At 37.0% G+C, this 17650-nt stretch overlaps 1 protein-coding gene across 1 annotated transcript in view; it reads left to right on the top strand.

Moving 5' to 3' along the window:
• Window positions 1-17650, top strand: part of lrp1bb (low density lipoprotein receptor-related protein 1Bb) — a 2167948-nt gene that overhangs the window by 1833530 nt on the left and 316768 nt on the right. The window contains exons 54-57 of the mRNA XM_051931086.1: window positions 961-1101; window positions 5137-5324; window positions 8256-8439; window positions 8675-8760. Coding sequence (XP_051787046.1) covers window positions 961-1101; window positions 5137-5324; window positions 8256-8439; window positions 8675-8760 — 599 coding nt within the window. The remainder of the gene's footprint in view (window positions 1-960; window positions 1102-5136; window positions 5325-8255; window positions 8440-8674; window positions 8761-17650) is intronic.

Raw genomic sequence — 17650 nt, 5'->3', positions numbered from 1 at the left:
CACACACACACCCCCACACCAAGCACATACTAGGGCCAATTTAGAATCGCCAATCCACCTAACCTGCATGTCTCTGGATTGTGGGAGGAAACCAGAGCACCCAGAGGAAACTCACACAGACACGGGGAGAACATGCAAACTCCACGCAGGGAGGACCCGGGAAGTGAACCCAGGTCTCCTTACTGCGAGGCAGCAACGCTACCACTGCACCGCCCACGTTGCATCATTCACAAACTTAATGATGATTTTAGAGCTGTACACAGCCACACAATTTTGAGTCAACAGAGTGAACCAATGTGGGCAAGTACACAGTCCTGGGGGCGGGGGGGGATGCCAGTGTTCAGCATGATGACACTGGAGATGGTGTTTCCAACATGGACTGTCTGGTGTCTCTCTGTCAAGAAGACCAGTATCTGTTTGTATAGGGAAGTGTTGAAGTCTAAGAGACCCATCTTTTCTATGAGCTTCTGAAGGATGATGGTGTTGGAATCTGAACTGAAGTCAACGAAAGGCATTCTAACAGAAGTGTTGATTTTGAACAGATGGGACAGGACCAGATAAAAAGATATTGCATCTTCAGTGGAAACGTTTGAGCGAACTGGAGAGGGTTCATGTGATATGGGAAGTCAGGCTTTCAAGTAAAACTAGCCTCTCGAAGCACTTCACGATAACAAGTGAAGAAGAGTGCTATAGGGTGATAGTCATTGAGGCATGAGACAGAGGATTTCTTCAGGATGGGTATGATGGTGGTGGTTTTTTGAAGAATTAATTTGGAAATGAAGAGAAAGATCTGCTGAAATGTTTCATATTGGAATGATCATTTTTATAGACCATTGATTTTAGAAGTGATTTTAAGAAAGTTACTACTTAAATTAAGTACTATATACAAATTGTATACTTACAGTATAATGTCATTATCTATTCAGACTAAAACGATTTATTCATTATTCTTTTTTTTAGTTTATCAAACATGTAGTGCCAATGAGTTCCGTTGCTCTGATGGAAGATGTTTATTGAATGCACAGTGGGAATGTGATGGTGATCCCGACTGCCCTGACTATTCTGATGAAGCACCATTAAATCCAAAGTGCTCAGCTGCAGGCAAGTCCATATTCTTGCTCTTTTTTAAAATCAGCCTAAAGATATGCTGCATATTATGTTTTTTGCAGACTAAATAATATCATCACTAGGATGAAGCAGAAATATTAACCTTCTCTAAATCTAGAATTATCTTTCAGAAGAGTAATGCTAGGGAGTCTTCACTGAAAAGGTGTGGGGTTTATAGAATCATTAAAGGAGGTGTTGCACTTAGTAAAACTGGAAATCTTTACCTTTACTGACCTGTGAAGACTTAATGCAGATGTTCGCATGCTCTTTTTTTTTTTGTTTTCTTTTAACATGGGGTGAAAGTGGTGAGATTATGCAATTATATGTTATGAACTAATACATAATATTCATGGAAACAAATTAAGTATTAATCCAGTGACGTCAAATTAATTGTTTTTGTTACAGTGGCATAACATCTGATTATACAGTAAATTCTTCCTTCATACCTGTGTTCCATATTTATTTGCATTACACTCTAGTTCTGATCCCAAAGAGGTGACAGTCAAGGTAAACAGTGAATCTAAAGTGACTGTGCAAGAGTTAGTTTAGTTGTGCAAGTGAGTTTGTCTTGAGTCTGCTTTCCAAAATTAGCTCCTACCTTGTACCTGATGCTGGTGTAAGGCTCCAACTTTCTGGAACCTTCAAACTGAATTATGCATTATCAGTAAATACATAAATGGAGGAATAATTATGATTTGTATGATAATTTTATGTAGCAATGTATTTAACCAAGATACAAAATCTGGATTGCATATATTAGTTAATTTGGCAAAACAATGCAGTGTCAACAATCAAATGAAATAATTATTTTGCATAGACAATGAGGAGTGTAGCTCCATGAGTACAGGTCAAAGGTGCCACCTATAAACATGAACATTAATTTAAAGGGACAATATTAAAAGAAAGAAAAAAGGAAGTACACTGTTACAAATAAAAAGTAGAGCTGAATGGTAGAAAAGCTTTTTGCAATTACAAGGTGTAGTATGAAAAGGTTAGTCTAATAACAGTGTCCGAATATGACAACATAATACAAGTTAACTCAAGTTGATACAGTATTCCTCAATAACATAAGAAATAACAGTAAGTTATGTGTAACTTTATAGCACATCAGAAGGCCTTTGAGTGCATGAGGAATTCATACTTTTTAAATTATTTGCTGATGTATATTCTTCATTGAAGTCTATCTTTTTTGTGTTTTCTTAAATTATGGTGTAACACTTAGAATGAACCTTCTGAACCTTCCCTCATTTTCAAAACTGGGTTCTGGAATTCTTAATCCAAAGGTAGTTTATTTTTCCCATAATAATATGACAGGAAGTGTGTAGCATATTGCTTGATCTTGCATTAAATGGGTTCAAGATCTGGCACAGTTCTTTACAATACCAGAGGAGGTTTATCTTGATAGATCTCTAGGCAAAAATGTAGAATGCATCTGTCAAATGAGAGATGAGTTATTAGCATGTGTGTTTATTCAATGGAATGACGAAACGCTGATAACATTTTGGGGCGCCAACCTGATTGTCCCTGTTTACTGAATGGCTTGAACAAAATCAATGTACAATGGCATTCAGAAAAGAAACAAAATCGCTGCCACTGTGACACTCTGGCTAACTTAGTCAGAATGGCTTCATTAATTATAGTTAGGGTCTGGAGCTCCTCTCCATAGGTCGCTTAGACAAGAAGTGATGCATCCATCTGGGTGGTTGCTCCTTTATGGCTTGGGTCCATAAGGAGTAGAGTCACTTGTCCTTCCCTGGCCCCTTATAAAATTGGGAGAAGAGTGGACTTATATCTCTGTACCCTAGACAGTGCTCTAAAATGGAGGAGGTTTATCTTAGACAGAAATGTAGAATGTATCCGTCAAATGAGAGATGAGTTATTAGCATGTGTGATTGTTCGATGGAAAGTCACAAAACCTTTAAGGTCAAAAGAGATGAGATCCAGTGAGATTTTCAATCTAGGAAAGCATTTCCCTTATTGGTGGCTCTTACTGTGAGCACGAAAAGCTTTAAATCTGCTTTGTCTCATAATTTTGCCATACATCTTTTTTTATCTTTTCTTCCAAGACTTTGCAGATCTGTTGGTAACAGAGCTGGCCTTTCAGTTTTATTTCAGTGTGTCACCATGACACTTGTGACTTTAAGACCACACAACACATGGGCCAAATTTATGCACGTTCACCAAGCTTATTTTCCCTGGGCTCCTAATAAATTTGGGAGAAGAGTGGACTTATATCTCTGTACCCTAGACAGTGCTCTAAAATGCCTTAAGTGTGTATGGGCTTTCCTCAAAGCATAATATTAACTAAATTTTACTTTTTAGTAATACAGTATGTTTTAACTCCCAATGACAGTGGGTATATTAAGCAAATAATGAGCGTGTGTTGCTAATTGAAATGGATATTTTATGAACAAGAAAGGAAAAAGTTTGGGAAAATTCACTCCAGTACAAATCACAAAGTTGATTCTTTACAAAAGATGAATAAACACTAATGCGTATTTCTGTTTGAAGATAATAATGAATGATTATTGGAAATGTGCATCATTACTTCTGATGAAAAAATTGGTAGAAGCAATGACTATTCCTTATAGTCAAAGTTCCCAACACTTACTGTACTGCATGATAATTTTTTTATTCATCAACAATTTACAACTCACAAAGGCATTCAGGAGGTGATATTTATATAGCACCTCTCATGGGTAAACACAGTGTCAAAGTAATCTGTCCATATTGTAGTGTATAGGTGTAATCGCAATGTGAACAAACCTTGGTTAATGAGCTTTTTAAGGACCCTAAAGAAACACATTAAGAAAGTTTTAATCATAACAAATGTAAATTTAATAGTGTAAACAGTAAACTGCAGCTAAAGATTAGTTTTTGTTAATGATCTTTACTTTTGTATGTCACAGTCCCAAAGATAGATAGATAGATAGATAGATAGATAGATAGATAGATAGATAGATAGATAGATAGATAGATGTACATAAATAATATTTAATGACTTAGTATGTAGTATATATATATATATATATATATATATATATATATATATATATATATATGACGTCCGAGGTTCGATCCCCGCATGGGGATGCACTGGAGTGTGTATGCCTGATGAGCCCAAATAAGGGCGAAACATGTGTCACGTACTCTTTGCATTATTTGACAGTAAACTATGTAACAATATATATATGAATATAAAATATTAAACATAACAACAGGCTCATTGTCAAAATAATCCCTGTATTCCACAGCTCCATTCTCTTGGGTTAGGAGAACTCTCAATAGAATTTAGCTTCTTGTCATCGTCTTGGTCCTGCTTCTGTTGTCAAGGCAGTTGTTTAGGGGAAGTCCTTTTCCTGTATATAGGACAAACAGTTTAGGCATACCTGAAGCATATTTAAAAGAGTATTTCTTGCATGCAACTGAAAAATTCCATAAAAGCTCCAAGTTTAGTCAACAGAAGAAAAGTAGTAAGTTTTTAAAAAGTAAAGCATTTGTAATAGGGAGTATTAAAAAAAAAAACATCTGTAGTATGCCAATCCCTAGGCAGGTGTATGAAGAAAGGCTTTAATCCAGAAGCAGTATTAGTCAGCTTCAGTGGATATTCAGTTTTAACACAAAGAAAGAAAACTGCACCCTGTTATCTCACCATTGTAAATCTGAATATACATCAACTCAGTCTCAAGGTCAGTCCATATATATAAAGAATATAAAGACAAATAAAAAATGTTTTCAAATGTGTCAGTATCAATGTATGGTGCTAGAATTATTATTACTTTTTTAACTATAGATGGTTTACATTTTACTTTAGCATCACTCTGTAATACTCCTTATGTAAAATGATAAAGTACTCTACCTTATTCATGAAGATCTCAAATAGGTGTTTAAGTTAACGATGTCTTCTATATCAAGCAGTAGAGAAGTGGTATTTACATTTACTGTACATCTCCTAATAAAGACTTGTAGATACCATTATTTGTTTATAGGGTCTACTCCTAAAGTCTCTCTCATAATTTTTGTTTTCAGAAAGTTTGTGCAATGGTTCCTTCTTCATGTGTGCGAATGGGAGATGTATTCCCTTGGGAAATATTTGTGACAGTAAAGATGACTGTGGTGATGGTTCTGACGAGAGAAGCTGCAATGTGAATGAATGTTTAAACCGAAAACTCAGTGGCTGCTCCCAGGAATGCCAGGATCTGCCAGTGGGATACAAGGTTTGTAAAAAACAAAACAAACAAACAAACAAAAAGAATTAAAGGATGCATCCCTTTTTACAGTTTGTGAAAGATTTTGACATGTTTGTGTGTACCATAAGTAGAATGTAAGTAAATGCAAAGTATTACACAAAAGTAAAATGTTAGGTATGAATATACGATGGGACCATAAGAGTACACCTTATGAAAAGAATTTAGGAGTCATAGTGGACTCTGCACTATCAACTTCCAGACACTGCTCAGAAGCCAATTAAGAAGGCAAATAGAATGTTAGGTTATTTAGCACGATGTGTGGAGTACAAGTCACAGGAGGTTATGCTCAAGCTCTATAACACATTGGTGAGGCCTCATCTGGAGTACTGTGTGCAGGTTTGTTCTCCAGGCTCCAAAAAGGACATAGCAGCGCTAGAAAAGGTCCAGAGAAGAGCGACTAGGCTCATTCCAGGGCTAAAGAAGATGGATTATAAAGAAAGATTAAAAGAGCTGAGCCTTTTCAGTTTAAGCAAAAGAAGATTAAGAGGAGACATGATTGAAGCGTTTAAAATTATGAAGGGAATTAGTACAGTGGATCGAGACTGTTATTTTAAAACGAGTTCATCAAGAACATGGGGATACAGTTGGAAACTTGTTAAGGGTAAATTTCATACAAACATTGGGATTTTTTTCTTTACATAGAGAACCACACACATGGAATAAGCTACTAAGTAGTGTTCTAGACAGTAGGACCTTTGGGACTTTATGGATATCATGTCCATATATAATTTGTAATGATTTTTGCATCTAAAATAAGCAGATAATCTGAACACAAGCATGCCTATGCTAATGCAAATTTAACTATAGGCAGTTTTTAATGACATGAATGATTTCATTGGAAAAGCTATTAAATTTCTTTTATCTACTGAAACTAGTTGTGTTCAAAATAATATGTCAGCATAGTAATGTTATTCAGTGATGACAGTTTACATTAAAGCCTTTATTCTGTCTTTTCATTACAGAGTCATTTAGTCAATAATTGCTTTCCAACACTGAGTTGTTCTTGTTATCTGCTGTATTAGAGATGCAGGCAATATTACCAAGAAAAAAACTTTTTTTTTTTTTGCTCATTAAAATATTAATGCAATTTTTTCTCTTTTATGTTATTCCTTGTATTTGTTGTTATAAAGCAAAAGTAAGATAGCATTTCCCTTTCATTAGACACATGTCCTATCAATGACTGGTGATTATATTTTCAAGCTGAGAACTTCTTGGTTTAGGAAATAAATGGGCTGAGACTTTTTATTTTAAGAATATAGTATTGTAGCCATACATTACTGTTGTATGTTGCTGTTTTCTTTAGCGTGGTGTCTGATTTACATTTTTCTGTTGGCACTGTGGGTGGCACAGTGGCGCAGTGGTAGCGCTGCTGCCTCGCAGTTAGGAGACCTCGGTTCGCTTCCCGGGTCCTCCCTGCGTGGAGTTTGCATGTTCTCCCTGTGTCTGCGTGGGTTTCCTCCCACAGTCCAAAGACATGCAGTTTAGGTGAATTGGTGATTCTAAATTGGCCCTAGTGTGTGCTGGGTGTGTTTGTGTGTGTCCTACGGTGGGTTGGCACCCTGCCCGGGATTGGTTCCTGCCTTGTGCCCTGTGTTGGCTGGGATTGGCTCCAGCAGACCCCTGTGACCCTGTGTTCAGATTCAGCAGGTTGGAAAATGGATGGATGTTTGCACTGTAAGTGGCATTAATGCAAATGCCAATTTCTTGCTGCTTTTTTTTTTAAGTATTTCATTTATGTTTGTCTCACTCACAAAATAATTTACTTTAGTCAAACAGAAAACAAATACTGCTAAGCATGCCATAATAAACTGATGTTACATTTACGTTAGGTTTCACCTTGATAGTGGTGGCTCGGAGGCTAGGGATCTGCACCGGCAGTCAGAAGGTTGTTGGTTTGAATCCCGTAAACACCAGAAGTGACTCTACTCCGTTGGGCCCTTAACCTGCAATTGCTTCATCTTGGATATGACATTAATCTGCATCCAGCCTTGCAAGCAGGTCCTCCAACTTACAGGAAAAACATGGGGGCTGGTAGCTAGATTGGCACTACAGCACCCATAAAACAACTTCACACTGTTCCAGTGTGGTGCTGAGGTGGCACCTATTGCACGGCTACACTCAGGTCCCAATCTGGAGCACATGCTCCCAACCTCTCTTTTTTTCTCTCTCTCTCTCATTATGATATTGTTGAGTTAAGAGTATTTATAATATGATAAAAAAAATAGTTATTGGAACTAAAAACATAACATCTAATTTTATAGGTTAACCATATTATTACTGAATTTAAATCCTTTTGCTTTCTTCACAGATAGTAACTTAAAGTAGACATTTAACTTCCTGCATTTTCTTACTTTTAAAATTACTTTTCATTCATTAAAATGAGAAAATCATTCCAAGAAAGTGTATAACTACATGATAAGAAAAAAAAAACATCATTTTACTTTAATGCGATAAGAAAAATTAAAAAAGAAATTGTTATACTCTGATTGTGAACAGCATGAAATTTAGCCTGACAGTTCCTGCTCATCGGATGGTATTTTTTAAATGAATGGTTGTAAAAGCAACAATAAATATTTTTGATAAATATTGTTTATCCCCACAATTTAAGACCCTATGCTACTATGCTTAAATTAGTTACAGTTGTTTCAGAATAGGGCGGCACGATGGCGCAGTGGGTAGTGCTGCTGCCTCACAGTTAGGAGACCAGGGTTCGCTTCCCAGGTCCTCCCTGCATGGCCGTGTAGTTAGGATATAGCGGGTTGGATAATGGATGGATGGATGGATGTTTCAGAATACCATAAAAAAGCCAATATTCCCATTATTATCTTTTAAATAATATATGCACCATTATTTCTTTTCACTAACCATTTGAAATATAATTCTGTTTCATTTTTTCAGTGTAAATGCTGGCCAGGGTTCCAACTGAAGGATGATGGGAAAACATGTGTTGACATTAATGAATGTTCATCTGGCTTCCCCTGTAGTCAGCTATGTCTCAATTTATTTGGCTCATACAAGTGTCTTTGTGCAGAGGGATATGAAGCTCCAGCTAGCAATCCTAATAGCTGCAAGACAGTTACAGGTATTATATTGAATTTCTACATTTATGAAAGCTGAAACATTTTGTTTACTGCCTTACTATGTAAGAAAGTTGTATTCAGTGGAAGACAAAATACATTTAAAATTAACTTGCCTTGTTTATACTTTAATCTATTTAAATTTTGCGTTTCACTTCAGCTGTTCACTCAATTTATTTTATTGTCATTTTATATAAAGCATTACTTTTATTATAATACTCTTTTTCAATTTGAGTTCAGGTGAAGAGCCTTTTCTAATACTAGCTGATCAACATGAAATAAGGAAAATAAGTGTTGATGGATCCAATTATACTTTACTAAAGCAGGTATGATTTATTTTTGCTAAAATCATACAGTGTTTTTGTATAGAAATCTACAGGATGTGTGTTAACTAGCAGAATTGCACTTCATGTTTCATATTTAATGTTGACACTTTACAACATTGGTATTACTAAAGAAGGATATTAAAAAAGACATGTTGGGTAGTTTAGCTGGTAGCCTTTAGATTTAAGATGAAACAAGCAATTAGTAGGTTCACAGCGAGTAACACTGCTGCCTCATAACTCAAGAGACCTGCTGCTCAAAAATGATCTGAATGATTTTGTGTTATTAATAGTATACATAACCATTGTAAAATATAGAGATGAGGACAGTTAAAGAGTTGGTGACTTTTTGAACAGTTCCCATAGGTAAATGATTATTGATGTTCAAGCTGACTCTTGGTAGATATCTTAAGACAGGAGTTTCATGCATTTCTGTCCTTCTATATACTTACTCAACCCATTTAATCACATTGAGGAGGCGTGGGAAGATGGGGGATATTTCTCCACCTTTACTGAACCAAGCAGTTGGAATGATAGTCCATTATACAGCACAGCCATGCTTACAACCATTCACACTGACACTCAGCCAGTCTGTCTGTGATGGTGGCAGAAATCTGTATTGCCCTGAGTAAAACCCTATCAGTCAGTCAGTCATCGTCCAACCTGCTATATCCTAACACACACTAACACAGGGTCACGGGGGTCTGCTGGAGCCAAACCCAGCCAACACAGGGCACAAGGCAGGAACAAACCACAGGCAGGGCGCCATCCCACCGCAGGGCACACACACCAAGCACATACTAGGGACAATTTAGGATCGCCAATGCACCTAACCTGCATGTCTTTGGACTGTGGGAGGAAATCAGAGCACCCGGAGGAAACCCACACAATCATGGGGAGAACATGCAAACTCCACGCAGGGAGGACCCGGGAAGCAAACCCAGGTCTCCTTACTGCGAGGCAGCAGTGCTACCACAGCGCCACCCTATCAGTCATGCAGAAAATATTTTGATGCCGCAGAAATAGTGCTTGCACTATGAAGCTAGAAAGTGGCATCACTAACCATCAAGTAGATATTCACAAATTAACTCTAGATCTGTAACATCATAACAATGCCTTAAAAAAAGTTAAGCAACTAGAATCCAAACACCAAACTTTAAAATGCATGGTTTCCTACATTTAAAATATGTACTTCTTCTTTAATCCGTAGTTTCTAAAATCATTAGAAAATGGAAATAAACTGTTTTCCATCCAAAAGATTTGTAAAGTGTTTGTCTTTCCTTTGCACTTCATTGAACCTAGCAGGTACGTATAGTGTCTGCATTGATCCTTGTGCCAACAAAAGCAGTCTATCTTTTTTTACAGGATGAACACTTACAGTTAAGTAATTGCCCTTGTCTGAACTGTGAGTTTTCTGCTCTTTGGCATGCTCTGCCAATTGCTTTATCAGTCCTTTGCCCTTCAGCATTTTGATCCTAGACCCTTTGGAACACTGTAATTGTAAATATAAAATCTTATCCAGTTTTATGTGCTAAGAAAAAAGAAAACCATGTGCTAAATTATTTTCTGCCTTCTAAGGTAGAAATGTGAATACTTTGGTATATGAGTATGAAATGTCATCCCCTCTTCCTTCTGAAGTGAACACAGCTGGTAAACAGTTTTACAGACGATCAAAAAGTCTAACCAATCATCACCTCAGGAAATAGCTTTAGACAGCCTTCAACCTGAACAGCAATTTGCAGGTAATTGAAGTAAAGAATGAATCCCAGAAGAATAAACATCCTCGTTTTGCAAGATTTGAAAACAAAAACAAGATACTGGAAACAAACAAAAGAAGAATCCATATTTTTTCCAGGAATAGTTGGCAGGAAATTTAATGAGCCAGATTAATTAACTTCTGCAAAAGAACAGCAATCTGTCAGTTTTCTTTATTCATAAACATAGAAGAAAAGAATGATATAACATATGTGATTTAAATCTAAAAACAGAGCTTTTCTTTGTTTATACTCAGCAGGCTATGTTACAGATATCTATAATTGCCCCTAACTTGTTCAGCCCTTTTAATGATATTAGTCAACCTGACCTCCACATCGGTTCAATACAGAAATAAAATAAAAACAAAAGATAAACATTGAGCTATTGATTGTGAAGTTAAGGTTTAGTGCTGTGGAGGGACCAAAGCCTATGACAGCAGTACTGGTCTCAAGGCAGGAAACAGCCAAGTGCAGGACTGTGATCCATCACAGAGGCCACCCATGCACACACACTCCTTCAAACAGGGTCAATTTAAAATCACCAGTCAGCCTAATCTCTATGTCATTGAGGATGTAAGAGTAAACTCACTGTACTCAGAGGAAACCTCGTGCAGACAAAGAAAGAAAATGCAAACTCTGCACCACATGGACACAGAACATGCCCAGAATTCAAACCCAGGACACTGGATCTGTGAGGCAGAAGTGCTACTCATAGCACCACCATACAGTGCTAACATTACTGAATTTTTTTGTTTTCTTTTTGAGTATGTCCTTTCATTAATTATGTTATTTGCATTTAATATGCTTTCTAATTCATTTTCACTTGTGTCTCTGCACGGTCTCTTTTAGCTTTGTAAAAATTCGTCTTTGGTTTTTCAAATATGAGCAGTCATAATCAGTAGGTTGACTAAGCGTGTGTGTAAATAAATCTTATTGTCTGACGCAACTCTAATATGTACTTTTTTATTCATTTATAACAACATATACTCCAAAATTATAAAGCAAAAACAGGATTTTATAAATTTTTCCAAATGTATTCGAAATAAAAAAAATTAAATATCACATTGGCACAAATATTCAAACCACATGCTATGATACTTGAAATTTGGCTCAAGTGCATCCCATTCTATTGATTGGATTGTATTGATTGTTTGGAGTCCACTTGTGGTCAGTCCAGTTGACTGCATTTAAGTAGGAAAGGTGCACACCTACCTATAAAAGGTTCCATACACAACATTGAACATCAGAGCAAAACCCAAGCCATGAGATCGAAGGAAGTAACTATACAGCTTAGAGACATAGTTGTCTTGAAACACAGATCCAGGGAAGACTATAAAACATTCAAGGTTCCCAAGAGCACAGTGCAACATTCAAGGTTCCCAAGAGCACAGTGGCCTCCATAATTCTTAAATGGGAGAGGTTTGGAACAATCATGACTCTTCCTTGAGATGGCCATCCCGCCAAACTGTGCAGTTGGTGAAGAAGGGCCTTCTTAAGAGAGGTGACCCAAAACCCAATGGTCACTCTGGCTAAGCTCAGGAGAACCTGTGTGGAGATGGGAGAAACTTTCAGAAAGACGATCATCACTGCAACACTCCATCGATCTGGGCTTTATCAAAGTGTCGCCAGACAGAAGGCTCTCCTCAGTAAAAGAGTCATGTAAGCCCGCTTAGAGTTTGTGAAAAGGTATACATAGGACTCCCTAACTGTGAGAAACAAGAATCTGTGGTCTGATGAAACTAAGATTAACATCATGTCTACACACCACTCACCACCTGTACAATACTATTCCAACGGTAAAGCATGATGGTCACAGCATCATGCTGTGGGGCTGTTTTTCTGCGCCTGGAAGTGGGAGACTAAACTGGGTTAAGGGAAAGCTGAAAGGAGCAAAGCACAGAGATAACCTTAATGAAAATCCCCTCCAGAGTGCTCTGGATTTCAGACTGGCCCAACAGTTCACATTCCAACATGACAATGACCCATAGCACAAAGTAAAGTCAACACAGAATGGCTTATGGTCAAATTTGGGAATGTCATTGAGATGCCCAGCCAGAGCCTGGACTTGAGCCCAGTCGAACGTCTCTGGGAGACCTGAAAATATCTGTCCACCAAAGGACTCCATGCAACCTTTCAGAGCTTGAGATGATCTGCAGGGAAGAATGGCAGAAAATCAAAAAATCCAGGTGTGTAAAGCTTTTCATGTCATACCCAAGAAGACCCAGACTGTCATTATTGTCAAAGGTGCTTCAATGAAGTACTGAGTAAGGGGTATGAATACATGTGCCAATGTAATATTGCAGTTATTAATTTTTGTTAAATTTGCAAAAAATGTTGTCATTGTGGAGTATTTAGTGTTCCTAGAAATAGGAAAAAAAATAGCACAAGGCTATAAAATAGCAATATGTGAAAAAAGTGTCTGAACACTTTCTGAATCCACTGCAGTATGGTCAGTAATGCACTGCTCTTGAGCTTTATGTTGATGGTTGGCAAAATATGTCTGTTTTTATGGTTGAACTTATGTATCCCATCCTAAAAGTATTCAATGTTAGTTTACCACAGAGAGGATGTGCAGTTCATAATAACCATCAGTTTTGTTTTAATTCTCTCCTTTACTACTACCTCCAGGGGGTCCAGAGTGTGTCCCGTAACTCAGCCTGCCTTTTAAATCAGTTTGTTGATTTGGTGATCCTCTCTTGAAGTGATGTTACCAGCCCAGCACACCACAGCATTGAAAATTGCAATGGCTATCACAGAGTTGTAGGACTTGTAAAGGGGTGTTTATTCTGATTGAAGCTCCAGCGGTAATTAGAAGAATCTTTAAGCAAAAATGCAAAAATACATTAAATATGGTAGTGGACTATTTTTGAAAGAAAAACAGAAAATCCATCCATTAGTTCTTTCCACATCACACAGTTGAAAGGCAACAAATAGGCTTACAATGACTGTGATGGTCATCCTACTAATACTGTGTTTATGTGCAGAATATGCATCTACACAAAGATATTGTAACAGCATCAGAATAAGGAAAAAAAAAAAATATCCTAAAATTTGTTTTCAGATGTTGAAAAGCATACACCATTAAATTAAAAGGTGCTGTTTAGAACTTAATTCATGCTTAACAATACATATTCTACACTGAAACCCCAACACTGTGTACTGTAACATATACACTATATACTGAAATACATACTGTACACTCTTCAGTGAAATACATACAATATATACTGAGATTTTTTTCTCATGAAATGTTTACACTCTATAGTGAACACTGTATGTTGAGATTACTAGTATTTGTTGATTTAACCTTAATAGAGTCATGATGTTCTTAAATTTGCTTAATGTGCCAGTTTTTTGGTAATTAACTAGCAGCTGAAATTACTTGTGAGCTTGTGCATATCATGCTGAAAGCTTCCTTCAGAGCAGCATCTTATTCATGCGCAAGTGCTGTATGTTACTCCTACTACCACTGCGTTGTGGTGATGTACTAGAAAACTAAGCAAATGTACTTTCTCTTCTCATAACACAGAAGAATCTGTTCGTTATTATTTTATAGATAAAATGACATGTAACAAATTGACTTACATTCCATTGTTTTTCCTTTCAATTCCATTCTCATGAACTCCTTGCTCAAGGATGCTTGGGGTACGGCAGAGCCTGTCCTGTCAGTAACTAGTGAAAGGCAGGAAAAAACATATTTGGTTAATTTAATAACACTGCTTGCATTCAATATACTGTAAATGATAAATGCTCCAATAAGGTGCTATTTAAAGCTTAATTAATTCTTCTCTGCATATATACTTTACGGTATAGTGAAATAGATACACTGTATAGAACCTAATTAATTATTTTCAGCATATAAACTACTATATACTCTATACTGAAGCAGATACATTTTGTAGAACTTATTAATTCTATCAGCATAGAGCTAGAAATATGCAAACCATATCACAGACCTTCACTTCCATACTATACTGTATACTGAAGCAGATACACCATATATAACTTAATTTATTCTTCTCAGCATATATACTCTACTGTATACTGAAATACATACACTGTATAAAACTTAATTAATTCCCTCATCATAAATATTATACTTTATACTGAAACAGATGCACTCTATGCATGGCATACTGAAATGCCTGAGCTATATACTGAGAATTTGTCTCATACGCACTATACTGAAAGTATACATTCTACAGTGAAATGCACACTGTTTGCTGAGATTTCTGTGTCTTACTCTATATAACTTAATTTAAATTGTGAACATTTATTGCAGGGTGGCATGGTGGCGCAGTAGTAGTGCTGCTGCCTTATAGTAAGTAGACCAGGATTCCAGGGTCCACCCCGTGTGAATGTCCAATAGATTGTCCAGTTTCCTGACATTCTCCAAGGTCCTGCAGGTTAGGTGAATTCCTAACGCTAAAATGGCCCTAGTTTGTGTGGATGTGTGAGTGAATGGTTGCCCTGCAATGGACTGATGCCCTATAGAGGGTTTTTTCCTGCGTTGTGCCCTATGCTACCTTGGAAATTCTCCAGCACATGGTCAGGATTAAGCGTGTTAGAAAATGACATGGCATTTATTGTACACTTTCCCCTGCTGCTGGCAGTGAAGCTGTTTATTTGAATGATGGAATGCCAGCTTATACTACTGTTGATTCAGGGAGTCATTCCCAGGCTGATTCAAGCTCTCAGTGCTGTTACAATACAGCATAGTCATTTCAGTATGCAGTGCATGCGTTTCATTATACTATACAGCACGAGTGTTTCAGTAAGTGATGTATATGTTTCACTATAGAGTCAATGCAGTACTGGCTGTATACATAATTTAGAAGGATTTATATCCCTAACACGAAGTGCCTCATATTAGACATACATCACACAAAAAAAAAATCTACATACCACATCATGTGACCAACAAATATGTTAAGTACAAAATAATTGTATTGTTAATGATTAAGAAAATGCACTTTTGCAAACAGTGTAACACTATCCACTAACAATAACTTTTAACTGTAATATTATTGTATTTAGGATTACCAGTAAACTTTGAAGAAACTTTTTCCTGAAACACGTAATATGTTTACTTATTCAAATACTTGGTGCCTGCAGAAAACCACTACTGGCTCCACAACATCGTGCTTTAAATGGGGTACCAGTAGACATGACCATATATGACCACTTAAAATGTGGCCCACTTTGGACTGACCACAGTTGACCCTTATAAGCATGAAATGGTGGCCACTTGCAGGGCCTAACCTTGGGGGTCAGTGTTGGCAGCACACAGTAGATCCACATTTTATGTTTTTCTTTTTTTTTAGCAGTCAACATTTTTCAGTTCTGAGGGACGTGGATGTCAGCCCCGGCCACAGATAGACAGACACCTGCATATCTACAAAAGCACACATTTATTCACCCAACTATTTACAATGTCCACACACAGCACACGGTGCTCATGCACCAATCACCCTCTTCTTCAGTCCTTCAAAGGTCCTTCACCACCTCCACTCCTCTCCACCGAGCTCTGTCCTCTTCCTCCTGATTGCAGCTGCCGACTGGAGGGAGGTGGTCCCTTTTATGTCCATCCAGACGTGCTCCAGGTGCTTTCCGATGGACTTCCTGCGGCACTTCCTGGTGTAGCGAAAGCGCTGCATGAGCACCCAGAAGCACTCCGGGTGTCCTCGGTATTCCTTCCGCCAGCACCTCAAGGTGTGGCGGAAGCACTACCGTCTGAGGCTCCACAATCGTCTGGGCCCCCAAACCAGGCAGGGCTCTCTCGTGGTTTTCTCGTTCTCTCGTGGTTCTGGGGAGGCACAGTCCCTCTGCTGGTCCGTCCAGGTGTCGCGACTGGGCACAGCCCCCAGCCGACCACCACAGGGGATATACCGGGAGTTCCCTGTATGTGGACTATATATTTTACAACATTTATACAATCATTTAAAAAGTAGACCATTTTTATTTGTAAAACTGCAAACATTTAAACATTATACACATTTAAACACTGTTTATTAATACACTGTTTACAAATGCCAGAAGTAAATGCTACCATTTGGCTAAATATATTTTAAGCACCATTTCACCTTTAAACCATTACATTTATTTTGCCATTTTCTCGATTTTCTGTTAGCTTATAGTTAAATTCTGTAAAGTCCTGTGTGTGTTGTGAAATCTTTACTACAGAATTAAATCCACGGTAATTTTTGCAACTGATTAATATATTAAAAAAGTCTCACCTTTTTTGCTAAGTATATTTTAATTTATGGTTTTGCAACATCACAATAAGTTAAATTTACACACCGTACACCTATGCAAATGTAGCTTCAAAATGATGCTTTGGTGAAAGCAAGTTTTATATTAGCAATGACCATTTGACGAGCATAGTATTATTAGCTTGCAATTAGCATAATGAGCATTCCTCCTAAAAAGAGCCAAACATAACAAGCTCATTAGTTTATTGAACATGGTAATGCACATTTAAGAAGACACCGTTTAAAATGAGTGTTCAAACCTAAGCCTGGCATTTTTTAAATGGTAACGGTAAAAATTATGCAAAAGCTGTACACTAATAATTCCCGCTTAGTAGATGCTTGAATAATCAGTAATTACCAGTAAACAAGCATCATAATGTAACATGTTCTCTTTGAAAACAAGTAGGAAAAATGAATGGGTTTAGAAATATTCTTGGCAGCCATTCATTTTCTGTGAGTCAATGTGTTCCAAGTATGTCAAAATGAAATCTGTACTATAGAATTAATTAGCTAATCAGATATTTTGACATCACTGTAGAAAGTGGGGAAAATTATATTTTAAATTTCTCTTGTGGTACATTTAGTTCTGTAAAAATCAATTTTTATTGAGGAACAGCACTGCCTCAGTACTTTTCTAAACAGTTAACAAAGTTTTAGGATGCTCCAGGATAAGAGTCTGATATATAACAAATACAAACAGAATTATAATAAATTCACAATATGAACAGGGTACTCTCTAACTGTGGTACATTAATGGCTGATTTCAACTACTGAAACTTATAGATAGATAGATAGATAGATAGATAGATAGATAGATAGATAGATAGATAGATAGATAGATAGATAGATAGATAGATAGATAGATAGATAGATAGATAGATAGATAGA

Source organism: Erpetoichthys calabaricus, chromosome 8, assembly GCF_900747795.2.
Source record: "Erpetoichthys calabaricus chromosome 8, fErpCal1.3, whole genome shotgun sequence".
Classification (NCBI taxonomy): domain Eukaryota; kingdom Metazoa; phylum Chordata; class Cladistia; order Polypteriformes; family Polypteridae; genus Erpetoichthys; species Erpetoichthys calabaricus.
This window is presented reverse-complemented; position numbering and strand designations above follow the sequence as displayed.